We start from the raw sequence: 26,147 nt of genomic DNA on the forward strand, positions 1-26,147 counted from the left end.
GATAACAAAACATTAATTTAGTACTCATCATCATGTTGTCATCGAGTCGAGTAAGAATAGCATTTGGACAGTGGTATTACAACAAACGAATTATAATTTGTAAGTAACTTTAACAAATCGTTTTTGTGTTTGTCACTTATTGTTACTGTTAGTTTTATGTACCTAAAGTATAAATAAAATTAACAATGATTGTCACAGAGATAAAGTTATTATTGAGGTATTTTGCACGTATACCTGAACTTAATTATTTGTTAGGAGTAGTGTTTTATTTTATTTTGTTTCAATAGATACTAATTTGTCCACAGGTTTAGTTGTTGCAGTTATTTTAGCAGCGACTTTCTGGTTTTTTTACCAAAATGAGCCATTGTTCCGAAAAATTTCACCGCAACCTCCTCACAATAATAATTATCGACAATATCCTTTTATGGCTTTTTTAAATGTTGAAAATATAAACGAAACCCAAAATTGTGGTGGAACTCTGATTAATGAAAGATTTATTTTAACAGCGGCTCACTGTGTGGAAAAGTAAGTAGTCAAATCTTTGATCACATTTGATAAACTAAAGTTTTAGGGCACTGGAGACAAATATAATTCTAGGAACAGACAACATACTAAAAGGAGATGCCTCCAAGTTATTATTAGAAAGTGAAAACTACATTATTCACGAGAGTTACAACAACAATACTTTTGATAATGATATTGCTCTTATTTATATAAACAAAAGCGTGGCAATGAATGAAAATATCAAAACAGTATCCTTATTTTTAACCTTACCCAAAGGAAATACAAAATGCGTAGTGTTAGGTTGGGGCAATGACCAAAATGAGGGTGTGCAACCACAATTAGGGATCAAAAATGTCACATTTTCTAAGATTCCTTTTTGTAATTTAAATGGCACCGAAAAAACAATGGATTATTCCAAATTTTGTACATGGGGAGTGAATGGTCCCTGTCATGGAGATTCTGGAGGACCACTTCTTTATATGAATTCTCAAATTGGTATTGTGTCTGGAGGAGATAAAAGTTGTGATTCATCGACACCAAAAGTACACACTAATATAATGTATTATTTGGACTGGATAGAACAAAAGGTCTTTGAATATAAAACAATGGAGGAGCAACAAAATGAAATTACATTTGAGTATGCAGAAGAAGAATAACCATGTATTTAGTTGGATATGCTAAGCAAGGAAGAGTAGATACCAAAAGCAATTTTAAGTTGGTATTAATAACGGGAGTGTTCCACAAAAAATAAGAAACAAAGTGTTGGACTGAATACCAAGTATTAAATAAAGAATTTATAATATGTACGTTATGTTTCTACAGTGCCTACCATTCAGGTACTTTTGTTGAAATACATACATATGTTAGAAACTTTAGTTTTGTCTTTTTCTACCTTGAACCGTTTCAGTCACGATTTAACGTTAATTTTCTGTTCTTTTTTCGTTTCTCGTTTTCAGCTTATTCATGTTTTCCAGATAAGTATTCTCGAATGGTGTTTTATCATTTTAAAAAAAGCTTTTTCCGCTCTAGGGGCATTCTTTGTTGTAATCTTACATTTATTTTTTAATTTCATTTTTTAAAATAACATTAGTTGGGCTAAGAATATGAAAAGTGTCTTAATTTTCAAAAAATGTATTAAACCTGAGACAGTACTTCCATTTTAGGCTTAGGTACTTTTCCCAACTAAATATATACAAATCAAATTCTTATAAAAACAACACAAGTTAATCTAATGACATATTTTAAAACTGAACCATATTTAACCACATTAAAATGAGCTTGTTTTCAGCCCATTTAAATGTGTGGTCATTTTCTAATTAAGAAACTCCATATGTTTTACTTTGAAGCTAACAGTTTTTATACGCTCAATTACATTTGATGTAGTACTTCACAAATAACTTGCTATATTTATTACAAATGTAGTAGTTTCCTCCTTTCTTTTTACAAGCATATGTTAAAATAATACAATCCACAGAAATTTATGCACGTATTTTGCACAGCATAACTTGAAATATTAAAAATGAGTAATTACCTTGTTAATTACGTGTTTAATAAATTTTACTTGGGAGGTACCCACTTTGAAATTTACAGAATTAGACTGTCTCAACAAAAAAAAAACGGTTCTTCACTTGGTTAATAGGAGCAGACAAATTATAATTAGTGCATATGATGCGCTTTAGACCGCCCCTGAAAAAGATATAAATACACTTAACCTACTGGTGATAGATGACCAAGTTCAGCAACAAGTAATTTGAACTGTAAATTAGTTGAAGTACAAATTAAGGAAAAATATGCAATTTTTTGGTTTTCTTATATGAGGGTGATAATTCAAGTTGCAAAAGTTGGTACCTAATTAGTATTGAATAATATACATATACATATAATATATTCGAAACATATTCGAACCTAATGTTTCCACTCAGCAAGAAGCGACGTTTTTATTGTAGGAATAAGAAAATCCGCCGCAAGCTCTAATGATTTAAGATCTTTTTTAAAACTAATGCAATAATTCAAGAGAAGGAAATTGCTAAAACATGAAATGATTCTAGAGAATTTCATGAGGCCACGGTTAGTTACTGCAAGCGTTCATAAATTGTCTCATTTGTCTGCGCCTGTATAGAATGTAGACTTATAAATCAGAGTAGTTAGGAGAATATCCCAGCACACATGTGACGAAACGGCGGCTCCGGGAGTCACGGCTGAGAAGACATCACTTTGAGTCGCCGCTTGTGGCAACTCACGCGAAAAACTGTCATGTTGTCGTGTTAAAAATAAGAAATCATTCGTTACTTTTAAAATTATTGCTAATTGAAGCATTTTTTTTTCAATGCGACATTAAAGGTTTTTCACCTGTATTTACACAAATTGTTTTCCCACGAAAGTCGCTAATCTTATTTATTGTCAGTGCAGCTAAGAATAAACAATCTGTTGACATCGAAATCATGATAACATTTGGTATTTCAGGCGTTGATTAATGGTGACCACATCGCGAATTTTAATTTATTGCAATAGCATCGAACTGTTCTTGAACGATGGAAATGGAAATGCAGAATGATGGTGCTTTCAAAATAAATATGTAGAAGCCGCCACTTATTATGTACACTGACTGTTGCAATATGTCTCCATAACACTTTATTGGCGTCATTGGTTGAAATCTGATAAGCTGCAACTACTGATTTAATTCTATACAGAGTGTTATGCAAAGTAATATGAATAAAAAAAAAATAGCGGGCGAATTTATAAAGCATTCTTCTGTAGTTGAAAATTCTTTCATTTTATGTAATAATAACAAATGCAAAAATAAACTCAATTACAAATGAACAAAAACGTGTCTTTTCTGTTTTTGCTTATTATTCTAATTTATAAAAATGTCAATAAAGTTTCATAATTTAACTAAATATTGATAAATCATTACCTAACACGATTTTGAACCAAATTGTGAATCTAAATCAACTTTTTACAAAAAAACGCTCGATTCATTGAAACTAAATTAATTGGAAACTAGGCATTAATTTTAATAAATGATATTCTTTTTAAATGTTTCTGCATTTATTGTACATAATACAATTTATATTTTTTTCAAAATAAAGCTGATTAATTAAGTAATAGTAATAATAAGAGTAATAATTATTACCACTTCAAATATCAAAAAGTAAATGTTACAATTTACAAGTACAAATATAATTTAAGCTGTATTAAAGCTAGAACTAGAAATTAGATGTAAGTTAATAAATGTTATAAAAAAGTGCTCCAATAATTTATTTGTGGAAGCATTTCTTCTTTTACCCAAAATCACGTGGTTTTGTTTGGCTTTCTAATATGATGATAATTTGGTAACATTTTTGTAAGAGTCTCCATTTGTAATGTCTGAAGCTAAAACATTTATTAATAAAACATGAATCAATAAAAGTAGAAAACATACTCCAGGACGATCCAAGCCTTCCCGTACGTGACATTTTTCTCCATAAATTATAATATTCTCTTTTAAAATTTGCTCTTGAGTTAATTTACATCCCGCCCCTATGATACAACCATTTGTAACAGTAACTTTGTTTCCAACAAAACATTTTGATTCAAAAACGTTGTAATTCCCGATTTTTGGAGACTCTACATGACAATCAACTTCAAAAACATTGTGTGAGCCTATGATTAACACAGGAGTGTTTTCTTTTTCTTGTTGATCAAAAGGTAGCCTGGAATAAGAATGATTAGTAAAAATCATCATAAATTGTATACTAACCTGTGGATAATTCTGGCTTGTTCCTCAATCAAACAACAATCACCGATTATAATAGGTCCAGCTTCTGCTAAGATAGTTGCACTGGGATGAATTATTGTTCCAGCACCAACAGTAATGTCTCCTCGAAGTTTTGACTCTTCACATACTAAAGCTCCTGGTAAAATCTTGATACTGTAATTGTTTTGTTTAAACATGCTCAATACAAAAAAGTGTCTAATGATACCTATTTCGGGACATCTTAATGAAATCCGGATTCGACAAGTTTTATTTAAGGTTATGTTGCTGCCAGGTGCTGTCAGTGTCAGTGTAACTTGAAAAGGTCCCGATAGAGTACGCTAGTGTTTTTGGGAGTTTTTGTGTCTAAGATCTCAATACCAGTAATCGTTGTTTTTTATTGTGGATGCCGTAACTAAAACCTGTGGTTTCAAAAATTATTTATGATCGGAAAGTCTGACATTTCCGAAAAAAGTCTCTCTGTAAGACATTTCCCAAATTCTGAAATATTTCCACTCGTCACGAAATGTCATGAGGAATGTTAGTAGGTTTTAAATATTACTGAAAAAATTCTATTCAATAACACAATAGGGAGAATGCACATTTTTGAATTTTGACGAAACTCGATAGTTTTCATGTCGTATAATATGATGTCGCTAATAGAAAAATTGCAAAAAAATTGTTTATAATTTTTTAAGCGTTTTTAAAAGTCCGATTCGAGCGAGATTGGAAAACAGTGGTGTTATGTGCCAGGATGTAAAAGTGCTACTATTAATGCACCCGAAAAAATATTTATAACAGTTCCTTAAGACAATAAGAAGAAAAAAAATGCTTTTCGGCCGCGAGATGTTCGATGTCTGATGTTTCTATAAAGTGTAATATTTTAAATTTATTGTAATTAATTATGTTATTACCCATGATACATGCAGGTATTACATTTTTTGATTGACTTTAAGTCTAGTCCACATGCTACATACACTGACTTTATTTAGTTAAGTGGTTTATACAAACTTAAAAACAATGAATTTTTTGCTTAAACTGAAGACTTTTGTTATATCCGAAACAACTGATGCCAATTGTACATTTTCTCAAAGACTTCAAGTGTTGGGGGTTTTAATAAAAAAAATCCTTTGGCCTAACGAAAAAACTATTCGAAGAAATTTACCAATTTAGCTGCGACTTTTATTCTATAGAGTAGTCTACAGTATGTCCCCGGATTTTGCAAAAGGAATTTGCAAAAGGAAAAAAAACTTTATTTTTAATTTTACGCATAAATCACGGAATAATAGTTTTTGCTTAAATTAAAACTTAGAATGTGTTTCTAAAATCGTAAAAACCAAAAACTAACAAAGAACTTTATTATTTTTAATTTTCTAATAAATGCCAAAAGAATAAAATTTATTCCTTAATTTAAACCAATATTTGATTAACCCACACCTCTTTCAGCACATAGTTCGATAATTCTAACTCGTAATTCGACTGTTTCGAATTTTATCGGCAAGCCCAGATTAAGAAAATTTGAGGCCCGGGGCTAAATTGTAAAAAAGAACCCATCGATAAAATTATGCAAAGAAAGCCTTACGTAGAGTTGTATTTTTTTCAATTTTTATAGCAATTTTTACGGGGCAAGGGGCCCCTGGGAAAGTGGGGCCCGGTGCTACAGCACCTTTAGCCCTCCCCTTAGTCCGGACTTGTTTATCGGATGCAACTGCATTTATTATCCGAGTTTTTAATACTTACCCATTATTGAGTAAATTTTCCTTTAATCTTTAATGCACTATTTGATATTTTGAATTCACAGCCTACTATTAAGTACTTACGATTAGAAAATTCAATAAATAAAAATATGAAAAAATTGATTTTAAGAGTACAAACTAATAATTTTGAAATTTTAATTGCAGATTTATCTGTTTTGAATTAAGCAAAAATGTTATTCCGTTGTTATTTTTTTGTAAAATGTAAAATAACTTTTTTTTTCTCTCTTGTGAACTCAATCCGGGGACATACTGTATAGTGGATTGTATAGAAATTAAAAATTAAAAAAACAACAAAAGCTTTGGATCAGTTATTGTTATTAATTTGGTCTGATTATAAAAAATCCAATACAGTAAACCACCTATTTAATTTCTACCAAATTATTGAATTATAATTTTTTTTGCGAATACGGAGAGCGTATTCTTCATACGAATCATTTCCGAATATAGAAAATAATAGATGGTTATTATATCGTACATAAATAAAATTCAATAAAATCAGAATAGATCAAAATGTAAAAACCATATTTTTTCTACAAAGATGTCAAGAGAGAGAAAGAAATAATAAATCTGACTGTGTATTCGTATAAATTATCATTAAATGCGGTAAATGCGATAAATGCGCCCGCCGACCGAGAATGATGCAAAGCAAAAATGTGAATAAACGTTTGAAAGTACACCGGTTGAATAAGAAACATCAACATAATAATTATAATTGTATTTTTCTTGGATAATAAAAATCCAACCATTCATTGTAAAGTGACATATCAAGTTAAAGAAAGATGTAGTTACCGCGACACTTTCACCGCAAAATTAGGATTTCTTGATAAAAAATCCCATATCATTCGCACATCTACGTGTTTCAAATTTTGTGTGTCGGTTTTTTGAACTCCCGTTTCCATTGTGTATAAATTCTTTTGCAAAAACAACCATAAATTGCAACGCTGGTGTTAAACAAATGTTCTGCATACGGAATTCTATCAGTAGGCGGAGCGTGCAGCTGAGATGTGACGTCAAACCAATGAAAAAGTGTTTTAGGTCCCGCCTGAATATTTAAATTTCTTTAGCCAATTTTGGCAAAACCGTCATGTATTTTTTTAAAAAAATTGCACTACTGCGTTATTTGAACCATATTCTACAAAATTTGGTACAAAAACATATAGGTTACATTTTTTGCATTGTCCCTATTCCGAATTTCCGACTGACTTTTTGATTGAAAATAAATCCGAAACGTTAGTAAATAGCAGTTTTTTAAGGAATTGTTTGCAATAGAAAATAAGCAATAAAAAAATTATAAGGTGCGACTCATTACTATCAGTCCACTATCCTGTGTAAATTTTTGAAAATTCTTAGGTGTAAATCAAGCTTTCAATTCTTTAGGGAAAAAATTAGGAAAAAATTGAATGTCAAAGTTGAAGGTATTAATCAATATTTAATCAAAAATTTGCTGCAAAAGAAAGATTTTAATGGAGATTTAACAAGTTCTGTCAATCTTGCGCAAAACGATTAGCTTTTACGCATGTCACAGTAGAATCAATGTCAAACAATATTGCTGCCAACTATTATTGATAAAAATCGCTAAGGGCTGGTGCCAACTTAACTTTTTTAATGAGTGGACCGATAGTAGTGAGCTCTGGTATAGATTTGTAATGATGTATGTTCAGAATGTTCAGAAAGTGGCGCACCATCTTAAAAGGGGGTAATTGGGTGCTTCCCCAAAGTACCAAAAAATGTTAAAAAAATCCACTTTGTTTTTACACTAGGATCAAAATAAAATTGTTAATATGGCAACATGGCTGAACTGTTCTCCCAATAATTTCCAGTATTCAAAGCTATAGTGACATTGCTGTTGTATTGTTGGAGTCAGATCGGCTCATGAACGAGCAATATGACTATGGTTTCATGTGAACGATGGCACACTGATCGACATTGTTGATTCATAAAATAATGACGCACTAACTGTAAGACATGCAGTTAGGGGAAGCACACTACAAAGCAGAAAAATGTTAAAAAAAATATTTTAAAATATTTAAAATACTTTTATCCAAAATGCACTAATAAAGTAGTACTTTATTCACTCATTTTAGACAAATAATAGTATATTATGAAACGCGTTTCATAATGAACATTTTGCCGCACGCACGTTTTTAAGGCACGACGAGCGCAGCGAGGAGTGTCATAAAGTAATAAGTGCGGCAAAATGCATTATGAACAAGTATCATACGCTATTTTTTCTATTTCGCCTTATTTTAAACGAAAAAACTTGATTTCGAAATGTAGGGAATTTTAGGGTAGTTGGCATTTGGAAAATGTTTAGGAAAAAAATTCGAAGTAGCCAAATCCAATTTCAGTCAGTTTGACAGGTGTGACGTTTTGAGGTTATCGGAGCGCAAGGGAGCCAAGAGAGCGAAGATGTTGATCATGATCATGATGGTTCTCTTGCATCCAAAGAGTTTTTCTCCGATGAATTATTAAGCCAAGTACAACAAGAAATAATAGTGTATTGATCGATTTATCATAGTTTATCAAAACCAAAATCTAAATTGTCAACGTTGACAGCAGGTTGACGGTTTGTCTGCTGCAAACCTAAGAAAAATATATGCTCCTGGAAATATTAGCACAAGATTGGTCCATTACGATACCGAAATACGCTCAAACGCGTATCGAAATATCTTCATTATGAACGCGAAGTAGAAAAAGTACTCTTTTACTCTCTAAACACTTTAAAGAAAATTATGCCACATTTCCATGACAACAAGCAAGCAAGCAAGCAAGCATGGCTTTCTAAACGCTAAAAATTTGTCACTGCTGTCATTTCTGTCAATTTTTTTAATGCCTTAATTGCAACCAACAGAGGCTTTGGATAAAATCTAGTATTATATTCGAGTGTAAGGACAAATTATTTACTCCAAAAATCAGTTATTCTCGAAATCGTGAATAATTTGCGTCTTTACACTCTTAAACATACAGGGTGCCCCAGAACTCACGCCTAGCCGAAAAAGGGCGGATGCCGACAGCAATCAGGACGCCAAAAATGCAATTTGTTTTGTCCTGATGTGCATTAAAATTGAGAAATTGTTTAACGAAAATGACCAATCCTAGAAGCTCAAGCACAAATAATAATAATGTTGCTAGGTAATAATGTTGGTCTCCTAGCAACACGCGAGTAGGTATATCCTCCAGACCATTTCCTCGCGGCCTTGTGATTGGTCAACTTTGTCATGTCTTTTCTCAGTTTCTGTTGGAGTTGGAACTTTTTTTTCAGCAATTTACACATTCACAGCTTTTCCCGATATGCCCGGTTTTCGGCTAGGCATGAGTTCTGGGACACCTGTATAATAAATATCTATTATTTTTATTTAACATAATACAGTGGAACCTTGATTAACCGGATTCGCGATTAACCGTGCCCACTCAATCAAACTTGAGAGCGACGATGAAATTTTTGACCCTAGGGAAAAAAAATCAGCCAAGTCAAGCAATGGAAGCTGTTGATGATCTCCTGAACTTATTATTATTATATGAAAAACTTTTTGTTTCACATATTCCTTATCCATTTACCATTTCCTATTTTTGTTTACCAGAAGAAACAATATTTTATAATTTTAAATATCTGATTCCACCTATTTACTTTAATAGGTAAGTAACAAACTTTTCAAGTATGATTTTCAATAGCAAAACAGCATTTTAAGTCATAATCGCTGGATAATTTCAATGTTCGTTTTAATCGGTTGTATGATAACGACTCGAAACAAATTAAAATTCCAATTATTACTATCACATGAACAACAGGTAAAACACAAAAATATCAAGATATTTTTCATTTGTTTTTGAACTCCTAGACAATGCGCAAAGTCATAAAAATTTCATCCGTTTTCGCTATCCTTTATCTCACACTGATTACATTTTTGTGCAATTTGTAAGATGGTTTAAAATTTATGTTGAGCTACTGTTTTTCAGTTTAATAAGTACAGTAAAATATTATTCAAACGTTGAAATAGTAAAGTTATATTCTTGTTTTAAACTGTCTTATGTAGGATGTGAAAGTGAATATTAAGCATGACTATTCGCAGAATTTCAACGCTTGTTTTAATTTTGTTGTTTTAATTACTTATTTTTATTATTGTTTTAAACATTCTTGAATTATCAAAATAAATGTCAGCTCAACTTGATTTAAAATTATAGTGATCATGATCAGTCTGAAATAGAGGATTTTACGTCCACATGTATTTTAAAAACGTGCATAACTTTCTTAAAAAATGTAAAATCGTAAAAAAATACAGATAATAATAAACGCAAACTGCGTTTTTTTTCCTTTTTAGTGTGCAATTTTTAGAGCGGACAATCATTTTACCATTAAAATGAATCTTGAATATTTAAAACATTTTTCTTTTTATGCAAATACAGGGTGCATCAAAATAGCGCACTAACTGTATACGGTGCAATAGAGGTGGTCCCCTCAGAAAATTGATGTTCATATTAGATTAACAAGTCGTTAACTGCACGGAAATGTGACACCTCTGTTTATAACAATAAGAAAAAATTGTGAAAACTAATAATAAGGACAATAATGTTTCTATAAAAATATAGAAGGTGTTTGGTAAGTAAAACACCAACACTTACCTAGAGAATCAGAGAGCTTACCGAAAGCGGTCTGACTGAAAATTGTCTTACTTTTCCTTTTCTAGTAAAGTTGTAAAATTGACCAATCAGGACTTTAATAGTTATTTAATAAACTAGTTTGTTAATGAAGGCGATTAATGATCGACACTGTTTAAAGCACGAACGAGCGAAGCGAGTGAGTGTCTTTAATAGTGGAGATCATTAATCGCCCATTAACAAACGAGTTTATTACAACGTTTTATCGTTGACCACACAATACCTTTATTTGGGTGACAAAATGGGCAAGAGTTTCACGGAAAAATCATTATGATAAAAAAACATAGTTACCATTGAAAAAAATGACATGCGAATTTTATCAACAAGTGTCACCATTTTGAAAAAGTTGTTGCTGAAGTCGTAATTATGGACCTGGAAAATTGTGATAATACCCTACCGGCTGCAGTGGTCCAAAGCGCAAACGATGCATGTTCAAGTTTATTACCGAGTAAAAGTAAATATTCAGAAATAGAAACATAGTTGAAGATAATGCCGTAGTTTTTTTTTTATTTCTGTGTGTATTTCTGGTTGCATATGTCAAAATGTCAAAATTACAAAAAGAGCTGCATAATGAAAAAGAGAGCGTTAATGACACCCATTAACGCATCCTTTTTCAGACAAATTGATTCATTAATATCGACATTAATAAGAGGTCAACGATAAAAATAATTAAAGATCAGGCTGAAAACATAGTAGTTTGGTTTTGACCAAAACGAGAGTGCCAAGCGACTGTCGCATTTGACATGATTTGACATGACGTCAGTGACGGCACAATTGTACTTGAACCTGCTTTTCACTGCTTACAAGAATTGTTGCAGAAAAAAAATTCTTTGTGACTTCAATTTCTACCACCTTTATAACATTGCTGTTACAGTTTGCTGCTTTATTTACCAAATGCCCTGTATACGTGATACAACTACGATGTTGCCGTTAAGGCTGTTCTACCCCTCAACTAAAATTCGTGTTTTGAAAAATATGCAACCCAACAGACTAACCATTTGACACATGCCAATCATCCATAAGGGTGAAAATCGTCTGTAAAATTAGCATATTTTCTACCACAGTTTAGCAATAAACCAGGCAGATGAATTTGCCTTGCTTTGGAGTTTGTTTCGAACGTTTTCCCGATTTAGAAATATTATGTCCCTCGAAAATAATAAATGAATAATAAAGAGAAATAATAAATGATGGCATCATCTAATAAACTTTATATTTCAAGTAAAAAATGTTTCGTTAAAAATGTGTACCATCACAATTTTATTTTCAAAATTACACTGTGCTACAAATTCAAATTAATTTTGAATGTGTCATGGAATCCAAACAAAGTACATACCCAAAGAACATCCTTACCTCAAAACCTTCACAATTTTTAACATAGGGGAGAGGGGGTCATAGTGGGGTACTTAACATTCAATTAGCCACGCATGTTAAAATAATAGAAATTAACAAATTTTTTTTACTAAATATCATAGACTAATGTATTGCGGATGATTTTTGTTGTACTTTTTTTGATTACCATAAAAAACTTACGACTTGTGATCATTATTTTAAAAAATGGGATTTGCCCCGCTTTGCCCCGCTTTGCCCCGCACATAGGGGTAAAGTAGGGTACCCTATGGGGAAATCAATTTTTTGAATAACTGTGTACCTACTTAGAAAAAGTAACATTTTAAAATTACTTAGGCATCAATGCATATTGCACATAAATGAGCAGGTTCATCATATTTAGCTACTACATTTGTATGACTAGATTTGAAAAAAACTTGCTCCCAAACTTCGCAAATTTTTTAACGAAAACACTGAATTTCACATTTTGTTTTATAAAACATATAGGTTTTCACATTTTGTTTTATACCACACACGTGGTTAACTGTCAACTGTCAACAACCAATCAAAACACGCTATTCGACTTTTTTCACGGCGTTTGATTGGAGCAGTAGGAGTGTTACCCCGCTATGCCCCGGTACCCCACTATGCCCCCCTCTCCCCTAAGTAGTTGAAAAAATCATAGAAAAGAGATTCTTTTTCTATTTTACTTATGATTTTAATGTATGTATGGTCATCAATATTTAAAATACACATAAAAAAACTAAAATTAAAAAAAATTATATGCAAATCATAACTTGTTTAGCCGCCAACTTTGATACAATTTTTTTACTCTTTATTACAAAATTCGATTTTTTCACAATAATTTTAAATTTATTCTATTTGGCAACGTACAGACTTTTATTTTGGAAACAAAAATGTTTAAAACTTACAAAGTCATAAAATTTTACTTTTAAATGGTGACTTGCGGTTACCGGGATATGTTTTATCAAAAGGTGGGCTACCTATAGAACATAACAGTTTTTTGGCTACTAAAACTTTGTCACGCAGTGTTTTAATTGATAATAAATTTAAATAAATTAGATTTAGATATTAGTTCATCTTGTCATTTCTTGTGTTTCAACGAATCCGCGGGTATTTAATAAAATCAATTCTACCAAATTTTAAAATGGATATTTGGGTACTTCCGAATAACACAAAATATTACAGCTGAGTAAAGAATATGTTCTAGAGCTACAATTTTTTTTATAAAATTGAAAAAACACTTGATCACGATTTTTTTTTTCGATAAATCGCTTATGCCAAATCGCAGAAATAATCGCAAATAATCGCGGAAAATGCAAGATTGTAGAAAAAATATTGTGTGTATTTCGAGCGCAAATTCAAATTGCCGTTTTCGAGAGGTTGTCGCGCAACTTTAGATTTTTTGTCTCTTTCAATCGGCCATGTAAATTTTTACGCTCTTAATACACAAATAGCTATTAAAATTTGTGTTGTTGTACTTTTGCCATCAGCTACTTATATTAACGTGAGTTTCAAAATTATGAAAGATATCCATCGATCTAGAAGAATTCTAAGTAATACTGGTGTATTAAACTATAACACTAATTTGTTTTTACTTTTTGTACGTGGACATCAAAAAACTATACATTTATACGCATCACGAAAAAATAAAAAATAACATATCTTGGCACAACTAAATATTTCAAAAATTGAGAACAAATGTCCACCTCCATGAATGTTTTCATCATTTTGGAAAAGTTTAAAAAGTTGCTACAGTAACACAATTTGAGATATGTATAAAGAAATCATTGAAAATGTAAAATCATGTTTTGGGTAATTATTTTAACAAAGTTGGAGAAATTGCCAAAACACAGAAGTAACAATATAGCTATGCTATGCTGGTATCTAAAAATCAAATAGTTATGGGAGCGCTAAAAAGCTTTCAATCGTCTAATCTTTTTATTTTAACCTGACAGTCATGTATGGGAGACAACTCGGTGCTGACCTTTTTGGTCTTATGGCTACTTGAGAAAACATTCCACCCTGCCTGCGGCAAAGGACCAAATGGCCAAATATGCAATAAAATGCATAACAATCAATGTATGAAATGCAATTAATCCGTTGCCCTATATAGAATAGACTGTTTAAATGCAATGTTGTAATGCAAGTTATTAATTGAGGTCTACTTCAAGAGTCAAAAGTGAATTTTTTGTCAACAAAGATGAGTTTGATTGCACTAAATCTAAACTCAAAATACTACACTCAACTGAGAAAAAAAAGGTTCTGAAACTGTTCAGAAGTCACTGCTTTTTAATTATATTATCGATTGAAAATCATTTGCAATCGTTAATCTAATTATTAAATTGTCGACAAAATGTCTTAAAATTTATTTTTAGAAATCTTGCATGAGGGTTAAAATGTTATTATATTCAGATGTCTTCAATTCTTGGTAAGAAGTAGGTATAAAGTTGGGGTCCCAATGCATGGTCAATCGCCGGTCGGCCGAGTTGTAGTCGTCGAACCGTGATTAGGATTAGAGACCCCCTGTTGTGAGGGGCTGTAAATCATGGCAACATTGAAGTGTTGGTTGCCGACTTTTTGTAAATTGGGAATCATTTTTACATGAAATTTTATTTTTTTCTAAAGAAACTGTTCATGTGGGAAAAAAACCAAGGAGTTTCCCGGATGTAGAATAAAATCCCTCATCTATCGAGTCGTAGTTCAAGCAAAAATTCCTAAAACTGTGCCCGTAAAACGACATGGCGTTTTTTCAGTTTTTATTTTTTTTAGATAAATTTATAAGAAATTTTTGAAAATCAAAGAGTTTCCCGTGTACATTTTGATATTATCTACACGTACAAAAAAAAATCAAAACTCCAACTCTTAATTTGTGGCCGTAAAAAGTAATGGCGTTTTGCGCTATTTCCTATGCACTTCGGCCGGGGTAGGACAGAGCCTTAATAGTTATTTACAGTCGCGTGTGGTAAATATTTTACAGCGCGAAATCAGTTTGAAGCACGACGGCGTAGCCGGAGTGCTTTAATGATTGAGCGCTGTAAAATGGTTAACGCACAAGAGTTGTATTTTTAACTTTTTGGCTGAAAAATTTTAATTTAAATAATTGGGTTTTTCAAAATTCATGAGAACTGTCACATCTGACATTTGTAAATTTCATCATCTGTCAGTTCTCTCAATTTTGTAGTTGGTGCACAAAAAGTACACAAGATAGCATTGTATAAAAAACATTTAATATTACTTTAAAAATAGAAATATTGTCTTAATTGAGATAAGAATTTAGGTAGATTCCACTTTGGTGATCAATCTTCATTATGGTAAAGTGATTTTAATTTATAAACGCATCTGAAGAGCAGGCGATTTGGGCAATTTTTACCGCACGGCGTGTGTAAACGTCCAGGGCGCTTGTAAACCTAGTGTTTCCGAATATGTCAATTGAATGTTAATTTGACGTTTACAATTCATGAGGCAAAAAAAATTTTTACGAACATAATTTAAAAAACCTTAAAAGTTTGTCAATTTTTAAAAACCACACTTTTTATTATGGGATCTTGTTTTTAGCAATAATATGCAATATTTAGCAATAATATGCACAATGTAACCTAAATTTGGTTGAATGGTCAATTCTTTATTCAATTGACTACTTGAGTGACATTTTCATAAACTCGTAATCCAAAAAATATTTAAAACATTTAAAAAATTATTAAAATTCTTTTATTTACTCTTAATGTTAAAGTACTACTTTATCTGTTCCTGACGTTACAACTAAGTGCAACTTAGTCTTGAATTTTTAAACGAATAAAGCAATTCTTAAAATCTACAATAGAAAAATTAAATAAGTCAGACGTTACAATATCTTACGATTTATAAAAAGTAACATTTTTTATATCTACTTAACGTTAGAAATATGAAATTTGTTGGTAACTTTGAGTTATTTTAGACTAGAACTGACAAAAAATATAACCACCTGCTTGTCATTGTCATATCAGCACGTCATAGTCAATACAAAATTGCTTCTTGTTAGAATAACGTAAAAGCAAAGGAAATCAAAACAAAGACAAATAAATAAAATGTACCAATCTAATTAGTATCTTTGATTTCCATTCAAAATTACCTACTTGAAAAATTAAACTGCGATTTATAACAAAATTTGTGTCAAAACGGTCAGATTTATGCATACAACTTATTTGCTTTCTGACTGTCGTTATTAGTTTTTAATTGGCCTGTCATGATTTACATTATTTAAACTTTTGTCTCGCCTATGGACCAATTTTACTGTACAGATCATATAAATATGATGTAATTTTTTGTACCTGTTTTTTCGGATGAATCTATATAATAACATTTATCATTTTTATCGAATAACATAACAAGCAGCAATTTTCAAAAAAATAAAAAAAACATTTTGACGCAATAAACTCAAATTTTATTTTACTTTCGCCCGAAAAAGCTCCTTTTTTGACATAATTTAAAATATTCCAAATTTCCTATCGTTAAGCTATTACCTTGTGATAATATTAGCAACGTGTTTATCTTGTCTAGATTTTTTTAAATTTATTATTTCTTTACTTAACACAATTACTCTCGATTACGTTTTTTATTACAAACCTTAAGGTACCCATATCTGAATTCCTACAGATCTTTCTGTTAAAAAAATTGAAAAAGTTACAATTTAAGATAATTTCACAAAAATCTCAAAGATTTCTAGACTTTTTTTATATAATTTATAAATTATAAAACATACAGTCCGAAACACAAAATTTTACGTCATTTTTCTCGGTTCTTAAAAATTTGAGTGCAGTCTGTGCATTATTGTCTTTGTCATTACTGACGCTTAAAACATTAAAGTATTGACCAATTGCGACTTTTGAAATATCATGACTGAAGTATTTAAAGCCGATAAAATAAGGACACTCTTTAGTTCAGAATGGTATGATCTACAGTCAGGTCCCTGTAATATTGGAAGTTCTATTTATTTATAAAAAAAACTGGCAAAATTGATATTGCAAAAAAATTGGGTTTTACACCATGTGGTAATAAGATGACATTGACATCTAGAATTTTTGTTCTCGACTGTATACCTACCTCTTATGTTACAAAACATTTACCATGATATAAATTTTTGCACAATGGTGTTTCTGTAAGTTTATAGCTTGGTGATTTATGGTATTTTTATTTATCACATGCTTCAAATCATTTATGTCAGGAAGAAATATAAAAATTAAATAGCTTCTAAAAGGATCAGATTTGAAATAAGGAGTGTTTAAAATGAGAACTGCAAAAACACAAAAATCCAATAAAATTGTTCTTTTAATGAAGAGCCTACCTTAATTGTAGTTTTCCATAATTAGCACCTGCGTTACTGGAACCTGATTTTCACTTACTTTACCTGAGACAGTATTCTTTTATACTGGGTGTTATTCTAGCAGAACATTTCTCCATTTTAGTTTTTTTTTACAATGAAAAATCCCTCGCTGGTTTCAAATTCGTTCATAAAGAGAGCAACTCCATGACAGTGTAAAATATATACTGTCGACGGATAGCTCTCTTTATTTTCGAATCGCTGAATCACACAGTCCTGGACGTTATCTGCAATATTAAAATTACGATTAAACCGTATCAACCAAATTATCTGAAAAATGTTTCAGACTGTGTTGCTCACAGTTATGGGAAAGAATAGTTTCTATGCTAATTCCGTGTTAGTAGCCTCTACCAGCATAATTATAGCCTATTTTCACCTGCAACCAGCAATGTTTACATATTCGATTAACACCAAGACCTGTTTTAAACTGTGGGACGACACAATTATATATAATCGAGTAAACAGCCATTTGTCTTTTCGATACGTTTAAAAACTCAGCAGACTCTGTGCGTGTTTCATAAAGAAGTAAATATCAGATAAAGTGGCTCATGATGTTGATGCTTACATTTATTCAAATATTTACCTAAGATAATGGCTTATTTATTAAAGAATCTAATGTGTTTATCTTTAAGTTATTCAATGTTACTGCAACAATGGGGCAATAAACTAATTAAAACATTGTAAAAATGTTGTAGAAGAGACAATATATTAACACGTTAGTGGAATTATTTTAAACTTGCGCAAATTTATTATTTATGACATGTCATACAGCGTCACGTCTGGAACCGGCGAGGGGGATATTTAATTATTTCAATTCTTTATCATTAAACAGATATTCTTTATCTTTACATTTCCCAATATGACCACATTATCACGACCATTTGCCACATCAATTTTTTCGTCAAAGGTAACCACGAGTAGAATACAGCCACGAGAATATTTTCCACAATAGATTTGATAACGCTATCAGTGTTTGCATTTGATAAGACATACTTTTAACCTCATTTATTCCGAATAGTTTTATAACGAATTTACATTTTCTTACCACTTGCAATCCGGTTTTAAGAATGATATAAATTTTCATTATTGCAAATACTTCTGACACACTTGGAACAAAAGACTTACCTATTTTTAGTTGTGGTTTATGGGCGTCATTTCAATAGATTTATTAGTAATAATCGCGAGGAAAACTGCTTTAGAACGAATGAGAAAGTTTGTTGGAGACTGATTCAACAGAAGAATGTCATTTTCATTATAACAATTAGCATCTCGTTTTTAGTTGCATGTTGCGAAAATGTTACAGGTGGTCCCACCAATTGGTCTACAAATATTTGTTTAAATTTGTAACAATTCACTTTGAAATGTCATGAAAATATCTTGTGATAGCGAATGCGATACTGTACTCCTCTTATCGAACTATCAATAGGAGACGAGGCGTGCATTACAAAATCTAATTAAATAACCCAAGCGCGAAAGTTAATGGACAAATTGCAATAAAGTGCGTTAGAATAAAACCAACTAGTTTAATAAAATGTGGACATACCATTTTTCTATTTTTGGGTGATAAGCACGTGAACATCATCTTCGTGGGAGTAGCACCTGTAGGTACTTGACACGTAGCCCGACATGTATATATAAGCATTATGAACTGACGTCACGCCTTATCATTAGCACCTGTAGTGGGGAAATTATATTGCTATACTTTAAAGTAGACTATTTACATAAGTTACTTTTTTAAGTCACAAACAAATGCAAGGAATTACGAAAATTGGGTTAATTTAAAGACCTGCCTACATGTCTGGATTATGGCGTTATTTTACAAATTTTCCTTAATCATCCAAACGTAAAGGTCGAACAGCAATTATTTAGATAAAGTCAAGCAAAGATGGATCGCTTTATTGTTGATTAGTAGCGGTCGTATGATAAATCATATAAATATTTGGTGATCGAAAAAGAAAAAGTCAAATTTGGTTGATTACAGACACAATTAAACAAATAAAAGTAATTATGTTAAATCACCCACTTGTTTTTCAAGTGCATTGTGAACCTTTCCTTAAAATTATTTATGATTTGGTTGTTGTCCACCGCATTATTTGCTTCTTGAAGATAATGGTATTACACCTGGTGAAGTAATGATTCTCAGTTCTGTATCAGCTTTGTGTAAATATTAATATTAATTTCAACACCATTGTTATCTCATGAGTAAACATTTTTCAGATACGAAGAAAAAACTTATTAAATGAACGCATCGGTACCGGAATATTTTCTTAACAATTTGACTGTCATAAGTTTTTCACAGAATGACAAGTATTTTGCTATTACGTACTTTTAGATTCTAAGTAGTAAAACAAAAACTCTTTTTTTTTTCACCTAAAGTTGATACTGGCTTTACTTCCAAGGACAATCATATTCATCATTATTTATTTAATGATAAACAAAATGTACCGAAATTATGTCATTTACTTACTAAGAAGTTACTAGAAGTTTTCCAAAAATGGAAATCTAATTACTGAATTTAAGTAATATATTTATAAATTAAATATTTAATTAATACCGGCGCATCCACCAAAATTACCGATTCTCTTCGTCTTGCTTGAAACATGTTTTTTTGGCTTTTAGATTTAAGGATTTTGGTGACGTGTTTTGAGATTAAAACTGCTTGGACTAAAATGAAATCTACACAATTCATATTGTACCTTTACACATCATTATTTAATAAAACTTTTATTGACTTATGATAGCAATGTTGCCATATCAGATCCACCAGTTTCTTGCGAGAAATAACTTACAGCAACAGAAACGTTATTTTATTACAAATCAGAATTTTAGATTAAAAAAGTTCGAAATTTTTTTAAATTTTGGATTTAGATAATATTAAAATTTGTCTATAATTTCACATGTTTGAGAACATAATGGTAAAAATGATGTTAAGTTGGGTGCTAAAATTGTTTCTGTTATTTAAATAGATTCACTATAGTGCTACTTTCAAAGCAATACTCGAATTCTTGAGATATATCTAAGGGTATAAAGAACTAATTTACCGTGGTAAAAATTTACACTAAATTAAATTTAAACAACAATAATCATTTATAATTTGAAAACTTTGTTTGAACAAACACTGAAATACCAAAACCCAGTTTCAGACTCTTGACTTCATTAGCGTTTCTTTAATTAATATTTTATGATTTTATGATTACTCTTTGAAATTATGTTTTACTGACTAGTGATAATTGAGACAAGTTAAGACATTTTAATCACAATTTTTCTTAGGAGTAAGTACATAAAGAGAGTTTAATTGGAATGCAAGCTGACTCATATTATGCAGTCATTCTGTTCAGCTCTCCTGGTACTCTAAATTTTGCAAATATTTACTGCTCTATAAACAAACAGATAATATGGAGACGGATGTAATTTTCCTGACCCAATTGCTGTTTTTCTGCTTGCCTTAGAACCTGCTGTCACCACGACTTATATGTGTATTTAAATTTCTAGAACTACTTTTACTATAACGCGTCTAAAATTGTAAAACATACTGTTTGATATTTTATAAAAAAGGACATTAAAAATTATAAATGTTCTTTGGCAGGGACAAAATGTACCATATTGATAAAATTTTTGAAAAAAGTAATTTCGAAAATAAAAAAATCAAAAAATATAGGTACGAAAAGTTTTATTTATAACCACAGCGTTGACAGCTTCTTCCGATGTTACTGACTGAGATGTTGACATTCAATAAGCTGATCATTTACACAAAATTTTAATGCTGTTGATACTCTATTTTCTATTGCAATTTTCAATACTATTATATCTCGACAAATTTAAATAAAAAAACGTAAATTGATCGAGTTCACAAGAGGAAAAAACACGTTATTTTTTATTTTACAAAAAAATGACAAAGGAATAATATTTTTTGCTTAATTTAAAATAAAGAAATTTTTTATTAAAACTTTAATATTATCTATCAAGCTCTGTTCTTAAAATCTAAAAAAACAAACAATAACAAAGTACTTTTTTATTTTTAATTTTCCAAAAAATGTCAAAGGAATGAAATTTGTTCCTAAACTCAAACCAATTTCCGCTATTTGATTGACCCATTACCTGTTTTAGCACATAGTTTAATTTTAACTCGTAATTCTTTAGGACTGTTTCGAATTTTCTCAATTATTGTTAAGGATAAAATTGCATTTCTTTTCCAATTTTATAATACTTACACATTATTAGGTAAATTTTCCTTTAATCTTTAACGCACTATTTGATATTGTAAATCCAAAGCCTGCTATTATTTAAATACGATTACAAAATTTAATAAATAAAAATAATGAAGAAATTAATTTTAAGAGTACAAACTACTAATTTTGAAATTTTGAAATATTAATTGCAGATTTATATCTCTTGAAATAAGCAAAAAATATTTCTTTGTCATTTTTTTTGTAAAATGGAAAATAAACTTTTTTTCCCTCTTGTGAACTCAATCCGGGGACATAATAATATATAATAGAAGAAAGGATTTTCATCAAAATGAAACCTGGAAAATCTTGTCGTGTATCAAACTCCTTAAAAACAAATAAAATCCATTGGAAAACTAAAAAGTTACTAGCTAGATATTTATTTAAAATTTTAATTTTTAAACTGCCCCCTAATTCGTAAGTTTCTCAAAACGACGTCAACGCCAGAATAATTTCTGCTCAGGAGTTCACACCCTTTTTTTATTTTGAAGGGCCCAAATGTGTCGCACCGGTACTCACCATGCTCTAATTAACTGCTAGAAAATGTATTGTTTATTTGTAATTTTAAGTGATTCCCAACCACTGGCACGTGGTACATAAAATATTTCAATATTTATAACGCTTAAAGTATGTCAGGGGAGAGAAAAATGACAAAACTTGTGTTGTTGAGCACCCAAATGAAAATAGTTATTTGTCTGCCAAAACCAAAAAATGTTTCTTTTCTAGCCGAGCCTTTTTTTAATGGCCGAGACGATAGCCGAGAGCAAAAAGAAGGCAAGGGCAAAATGGCACTTTTTGGTCGTGATACACACAAGATTTTTTAGGCGACATTATTAAATTTACAAATTAATTAATTTTTATATATGATTTATTGATCTAATCATTTATAAAAACTAAATACTTGCAAATATTTTTAAACCCTTGAGAAAAAGTTTATACTTACCTAATTTATATTTTTAATTTCGGCGTGTGTAGCTTCATAATTTGTATGACCAAAGTTTGATGTGCTTTTTGATGTAGTTGCAGCAGCATTTTAGTCACTGCTAAACATGTTCATGTGCCATTCAACACGTCTTTGTTGCACTTTACAGCAATTTGTCGTTTTGATTTTACCCAAATAATTGTAAACGAAAAGAAAACGGTCATTTTTTGTACGCATTTGAAAACTGAAAATTCAGTTGTTAGTTAATATCGCTAAAAAAGAATTAATTGATGAACGCTTTGGGTGTTTTAAAATTTGCATATAATTGCTTATTTATCTTAAAAATTTTAACTAATCAATATTATAAGATTTCATGTGTTTGAATGTATAATTTAACTGCTTTATCAATTCCAGAATACGTTTGAGGGACACACCGGGGGAGAGAAATTTTGTGCATTCAAACTCAATTTTCAAAAATTTTGTCAAATTGGTCTGTATAAATTGTCGTGTTTCTTGTGAAGTGTTAAATCAAGTTAAATATCCTCTAACTGCTGCAAGAATTATATCTTTAATAATTTTGCATTTTCAAATTTATATTATTTTCTATATTTTCAAATAAAAATCCAAATAGAGGTGACAATCTGTTAAATTAATTAATTATTCAGAAAATTTTTCAATTGCTTATGAAATAAACACTTCAAAAGTAGCCAAAAGTTCCAGGCTACATGTATTTTCAATCTGCCTGAAACTGATAGGTAGACAAGCCATTATACAAGCAATCTAAAGTTCAACAAATGAGTATTTACTTGAATAAACGCGTGTTTCTGTTTGGTATTTTGATCAGTATTCATCAATTCGTTTAGTTGTAAACATGTTTCTTCGTCGCGTTGTCAGAGTCATCAACAAAATTGACCAGAATGGCATTCAAAGTAAGTATCTTTTGATGGCATGATGGTATTTAACAAATGTTTAACTAGAAATTATTAAAGCATTTCTCCTATTACCTTGAACAGATAACAGAAAGTTTATCTAAATTCATACATAATAATTTAATTTCTAAGTATGGCGGCTTTTAATTCTCATTAATTCATCATTGTTTGTCTTTGAATAGCTTTCCATCTGGAAAACAAATGGCTATTACGTGAATTTTGTTGACAAGGCAACACTTTAATTTCGTCTAAGTTGTTTTGATTTGATAACTGATGACGATGAGTGATCAGAAAAATCAATAACAGTTAAGTACGTATGCAATCCATTGCGAATAATTTTCTGTAAATTTCTTCTACCAGGTAAACAATTCGATACCTTGACTAGCTGCTATCCAGTCGAAATGCTAAAAACCTGTTTGACCTTAACGAGTTACGAGAGGTTCACATAGAGTGGCTAAACCATATTTGTGATAAACATGATAAATTATTAAATACTGAATAACATTTAATAAGAACAAAACTTGTTAAGTAATGTTTGTATGAATTATTTAGAATTACAATCAACAGTCATAGAAAATTTAACTTATGAGTTTTATACAATGTCGACTTAGCTCCAATAAATGCAAATAGCTTAAGGTTAATATCTAATTGCCCTTTAGGTTATAATTGAAACTGTTGTTTGTACGGCACAAGATACTGATTCTTCACAGTAAAAAGTTTTAAAGATATTTTCTATTTCTTATATCTTCAGTAGATCTACAAACTACTAAAAAATGCACTGCACTTTTTACATATTTATAAAATTTATTAAATTTATTTATCTACATTGTACAACCCTAAATAATTCTAGATTTTAATACTTAAGATTCTCAAATCTCAAATGCTGGTTCTTCTAAATTTAAATTTGAAGGTTCCAATATAAAAATAGAATCATAATATTTTGTTCTCTGAATTCTTGTAAATAGGCATTTAAATTTAAAATTCTCTGATCATAGATTTCTTACGAACAGAAATCGGAACAGAATACGATTCATGCGCTGTGATTGGCCAACTTAAAGTGCTTGTGTCTCAGAAACTATAAATGCCTGAACATACAAAAATCATCTCAGATTTTGATGAAGAATTTTCTATTCAAAAGAAGTGTGAGCGTTTTGGAACACTTGTATTTGACTTATTGGTTTTGAAACTAAAAGTTGACATTCTTGTTGGATCACAATACACTGTAAACCCTATTTAAAGGAATTAGTTTTTTGGTACAAAAGGGTAAAAAGTTGATAGTCTTGATTAATTAAAACAGTCATGTCATGTCATAACTACTTTAACTTCTTAATATTCGCATATTTTATTATTTTCATTTATTGTTTCATTGTTTTTCAAGGCTCTTGACAACGTAATATTTCGATTACGGATTAAAATTGTTACGTAATAATCTTTATCCTTTTATTTACGTATATTTTATCAACTAACTGATAGGTCTTTAGGCTATCATTGTATAGAGATTCACATTATCTGACATAATCCAAGATAAGAATAAAAAATAGTCACCTTTATAGCTTTGTCAATTTTAGTAAAACTTTACTTATTTTGACTAACTTTTACAAATTGTTGACAGAATAGATTGCAATAAGAATTATTACTATTGAGTCTGATCAAAATGATACCACATTTTCAAAAACTTTTTGATACCAACTTACCTACCACATGAAAACAAAAATTTAGAAAAAAAACAGAAATAAAAGTTTTTTCCTACCGGGATTTATAGTATTCTAATTCTAGTATTGTTTATTTTCATTTCAGAACGAAATGCCAGTCAAGTTGCCTTTATCGGCGTTGGCAACATGGGTGCCAGAATGGTCACAAATTTAGTCAAAAAAGGTGAAAATGTTCGAATCTACGATGCCCTTCCAGAAAATTGCAAATCGGTCCAAGGAGCACAAATATGCAACTCTCCCGAAGAAGTGGTCAAAGATGCATCAACAATCATAACAATGCTTCCAAATGGTGACATAGTGAAAGACGCTCTTCTAGGGAAAAATGGTCTTCTAACATCAGCAACTAAAGGTTCCCTCGTTATCGATTGCTCCACAATTCAGCCTCAAGTAGCTCAAGAACTTTCCAAACTATCAAAAGAAAAAGGATTTGATTTTCTCGACGCGCCGGTTTCTGGAGGTGTAACAGGAGCGGCAGCCGGTACTTTAACCTTCATGGTAGGAGGTCAACAAGACGTTTTAAAAAAAGCAGAACCAACTCTTCTTAAAATGGGTGCTAATGTGTACCATTGTGGTAAACCAGGAGCTGGACAAGTAGCTAAATTGTGCAACAATTTAATATTAGCTATTACAATGATTGGTACGTCGGAAGGAATGAATTTGGGAATTAAATTAGGTCTAGATCCTAAAGTTCTGGCATCAATAGTTAACGTTTCAACGGGCAAAAGTTGGTCTTCTGCTACTTACAATCCTGTACCTGGTCTCATTGATAACATTCCACCAAGTGATGATTATAAAGGTGGTTTTTCGGTGCAATTAGTAGCTAAAGATTTGGGCTTAGCGGAAGGTGCTGCTGTTTCATGTGATGCTCCTGTGCCATTGACTGCAGCTGCTCATCAGATGTACAGGGCGTTGATTGCAAACGGATTTGGAAACAAAGATTTTGCGTATGTTTACCAGTTTTTGAAAGGTATTAAATAAAGATCTGGAAATAATTGATTCTGC

General features: G+C 30.8%; 3 protein-coding genes across 3 annotated transcripts; 2 read left to right on the forward strand and 1 right to left on the reverse strand.

Annotated features, from left to right (window-relative positions):
- Nucleotides 1-1,303, forward strand: LOC148181088 (brachyurin-like). Its single transcript, XM_088047071.1, has 3 exons — nucleotides 1-99; nucleotides 306-525; nucleotides 572-1,303. The coding sequence occupies exons 1-3, from the start codon at nucleotides 33-35 to the stop codon at nucleotides 1,158-1,160; spliced, it is 876 nt and encodes a 291-aa protein (XP_087903197.1). The 5' UTR covers nucleotides 1-32; the 3' UTR covers nucleotides 1,161-1,303.
- Nucleotides 1,304-3,543: 2,240 nt separating this feature from the next.
- On the reverse strand, nucleotides 3,544-4,595 carry DCTN6-p27 (dynactin subunit 6). The gene is made up of 4 exons (XM_088042216.1): nucleotides 4,467-4,595; nucleotides 4,244-4,414; nucleotides 3,926-4,196; nucleotides 3,544-3,876 (listed from the first exon to the last, which is right to left on the reverse strand). Exons 1-4 carry the CDS (start codon nucleotides 4,478-4,480, stop codon nucleotides 3,796-3,798), a joined length of 537 nt encoding a protein of 178 aa, XP_087898342.1. The 5' UTR covers nucleotides 4,481-4,595; the 3' UTR covers nucleotides 3,544-3,795.
- An 18,678-nt stretch (nucleotides 4,596-23,273) lies between these two features.
- Nucleotides 23,274-26,141, forward strand: LOC148181090 (3-hydroxyisobutyrate dehydrogenase, mitochondrial). Its single transcript, XM_088049536.1, has 2 exons — nucleotides 23,274-23,433; nucleotides 25,231-26,141. The coding sequence occupies exons 1-2, from the start codon at nucleotides 23,376-23,378 to the stop codon at nucleotides 26,121-26,123; spliced, it is 951 nt and encodes a 316-aa protein (XP_087905662.1). The 5' UTR covers nucleotides 23,274-23,375; the 3' UTR covers nucleotides 26,124-26,141.
- The last annotated feature ends 6 nt before the right edge of the window (nucleotides 26,142-26,147 follow it).

This window comes from Gnatocerus cornutus, chromosome 1 (genome assembly GCF_029298725.1).
Source record: "Gnatocerus cornutus isolate USDA-ARS CGAHR chromosome 1, icGnaCorn1.1, whole genome shotgun sequence".
Classification (NCBI taxonomy): Eukaryota; Metazoa; Arthropoda; class Insecta; order Coleoptera; family Tenebrionidae; genus Gnatocerus; species Gnatocerus cornutus.

Bases quoted from the DNA above. Each gene is read 5' to 3' on its own strand.
- LOC148181088 (XM_088047071.1), top strand. From the start codon at position 33: ATGTTGTCATCGAGTCGAGTAAGAATAGCATTTGGACAGTGGTATTAC. The intron at 100-305 runs GTAAGTAACTTT...ATTTGTCCACAG, and splicing joins CAACAAACGAATTATAATTT to GTTTAGTTGTTGCAGTTATT. The intron at 526-571 runs GTAAGTAGTCAA...CTAAAGTTTTAG, and splicing joins GCGGCTCACTGTGTGGAAAA to GGCACTGGAGACAAATATAA.
- DCTN6-p27 (XM_088042216.1), bottom strand. The intron at 4,197-4,243 runs GTTAGTATACAA...TTCTTATTCCAG, and splicing joins CAAGCCAGAATTATCCACAG to GCTACCTTTTGATCAACAAG. The intron at 3,877-3,925 runs GTATGTTTTCTA...TAAATGTTTTAG, and splicing joins AAGGCTTGGATCGTCCTGGA to CTTCAGACATTACAAATGGA.
- LOC148181090 (XM_088049536.1), top strand. From the start codon at position 23,376: ATGTTTCTTCGTCGCGTTGTCAGAGTCATCAACAAAATTGACCAGAAT. The intron at 23,434-25,230 runs GTAAGTATCTTT...TTTTCATTTCAG, and splicing joins TGACCAGAATGGCATTCAAA to AACGAAATGCCAGTCAAGTT.